General features: G+C 40.8%; 1 protein-coding gene across 1 annotated transcript in view; it reads right to left on the bottom strand.

The window, feature by feature from the left end:
• WICANDRAFT_80105 (uncharacterized protein) overlaps positions 1-806 on the bottom strand; it is a gene marked incomplete at both ends in the record, with an annotated part of 1,725 nt that extends 919 nt beyond the window's left edge. The window contains 2 exons of the mRNA XM_019185004.1: positions 55-699; positions 741-806. Of these exons, the coding sequence (XP_019037148.1) occupies positions 55-699; positions 741-806 (711 nt within the window). The remainder of the gene's footprint in view (positions 1-54; positions 700-740) is intronic.
• Between the last annotated feature and the right edge of the window lie 1,116 nt (positions 807-1,922).

Genomic DNA, 1,922 nt, shown 5'->3' with positions numbered 1-1,922 from the left:
ATCTGAATCATCAAGTGCTGTTTCTTCATCTGAATCATCCAGTGCTTCTTCAACAAGTGCTGTTTCTTCATCTGAATCATCAAGTGCTTCTTCATCCAGTGTTGTTTCTTCATCTGAATCAAGCTCTGCTCCAGCAAGCTCATCATCTAGTGTTTCTTCATCTGAATCATCAAGTGCTGTTTCTTCATCTGAATCATCAAGTGCTTCTTCATCCAGTGTTGTTTCTTCATCTGAATCAAGCTCTTTACCAGCAAGTTCATCATCTGAATCATCTAGTGCTTCTTCATCTGAATCAAGCTCTGCACCAGCAAGTTCTTCATCAAGTGCTTCCTCATCAAGTGTTGTTTCTTCATCTGAATCATCTAGTGTTGTTTCTTCATCTGAATCAAGCTCTTTACCAGCAAGTTCTTCATCTGAATCATCTAGTGCTTCTTCATCTGAATCATCAAGTGCTTCCTCATCAAGTGTTGTTTCTTCATCTGAATCATCTAGTGTTGTTTCTTCATCTGAATCAAGCTCTTTACCAGCAAGTTCATCATCTGAATCATCTAGTGCTTCTTCATCAAGTGTTGTTTCTTCATCTGAATCAAGCTCTGCACCAGCAAGTTCATCATCTGAATCATCTAGTGCTTCTTCATCAAGTGTCGTTTCTTCATCTGAATCAAGCTCTGCACCAGCAAGTTCTTCATCAAGTGCTTCCTCATCAAGTGCTGTTTCTTCATCTGAATCAAGCTCTTTACCAGCAAGCTCTTCATCTGAATCATCAAGTGCTTCTTCATCAAGTGTTGTCTCTTCATCTGAATCATCTAGTGCTTCTTCATCAAGTGTTGTCTCTTCATCTGAATCGTCAAGTGCTTCTTCATCTGAATCATCTAGTGCTTCTTCATCAAGTGTTGTTTCTTCATCTGAATCAAGCTCTGCACCAGCAAGTTCATCATCTAGTGTTGTGTCTTCATCTGAATCATCAATTGCTTCTTCGTCAAGTGTTGCTTCATCATCTGAATCAAGTTCTGCACAAGAAAGTTCTTCATCCAGTTATGTCTCTTCAAGCTCTTCTGGTACTACTTCTTTTGCACCAAGCTCCACTGTTTCAACTTTATCATCCTCATCGAGTGGTACATCCTCTTCAGGCTCTGTTTCCTCAAGCACTTCCTCGGAATCCAGCGTGTTCTCAACATCTTCATTCTCAACAATTTCTCCACCAACGTTCTCATCCAGTTCATATTCGTCCAGTTACATATCACCACCTTACCAAAATTCAAGCATTTTCAGTTCATCCAGCTATGTTCCTTCCGAGTCAAGTTTCATTTACTCTAGCTCAAGCTCTCTTGGAACTTCTGAATCTAGTGTATTGCCTCCAACTTCAACTATCTCAAAGTCTGAAATTCCATCAAGTTCATCATCTGGATTCAGTTCAGCTTCTTTCAGTTCCAGTTCTGTCCCACAAAGCTCTTCTATATCCACCTCATCAATCTCTTCAAGTTCAAGCTCTGTGTCGGTTACATCTGAGTCAAGTTCAGCGTCAACTTCAACTATTTCGAAGTCAGAAATTCCACCTAGCTCATCTAGTGCTTCAAGCTCTGCTATTACTTCATCTTCAGTTGAATCCACTATCTCATCATCCTCTTCAGATTTGAGCTCTTCTTCAAGCACAACTTCTGTGGGTCCACCTGCTTCCACATTATCAACTATTGAATCATCTTCAAGTTATTTGTCTAGTTCAAGTGTTCCTAATGGTGGTTCAAGTGTTCCAACTGGTCCAACTTCTGGTGGTTCAAGCGTTCCTACTGGTGGTTCAAGTATTCCAACTGGTCCAACTTCTGGTGGTTCAAGCGTTCCTACTGGTGGTTCAAGTATTCCAACTGGTCCAACTTCTGGTGGTTCAAAGCGTTCCTACTAGGTGGTTCAAGTATTCCAACTGG

The sequence above is a fragment of the Wickerhamomyces anomalus genome (genome assembly GCF_001661255.1).
Source record: "Wickerhamomyces anomalus NRRL Y-366-8 unplaced genomic scaffold WICANscaffold_5, whole genome shotgun sequence".
Taxonomy (NCBI): Eukaryota; Fungi; Ascomycota; class Saccharomycetes; order Phaffomycetales; family Wickerhamomycetaceae; genus Hansenula; species Hansenula anomala.
This window is presented reverse-complemented; position numbering and strand designations above follow the sequence as displayed.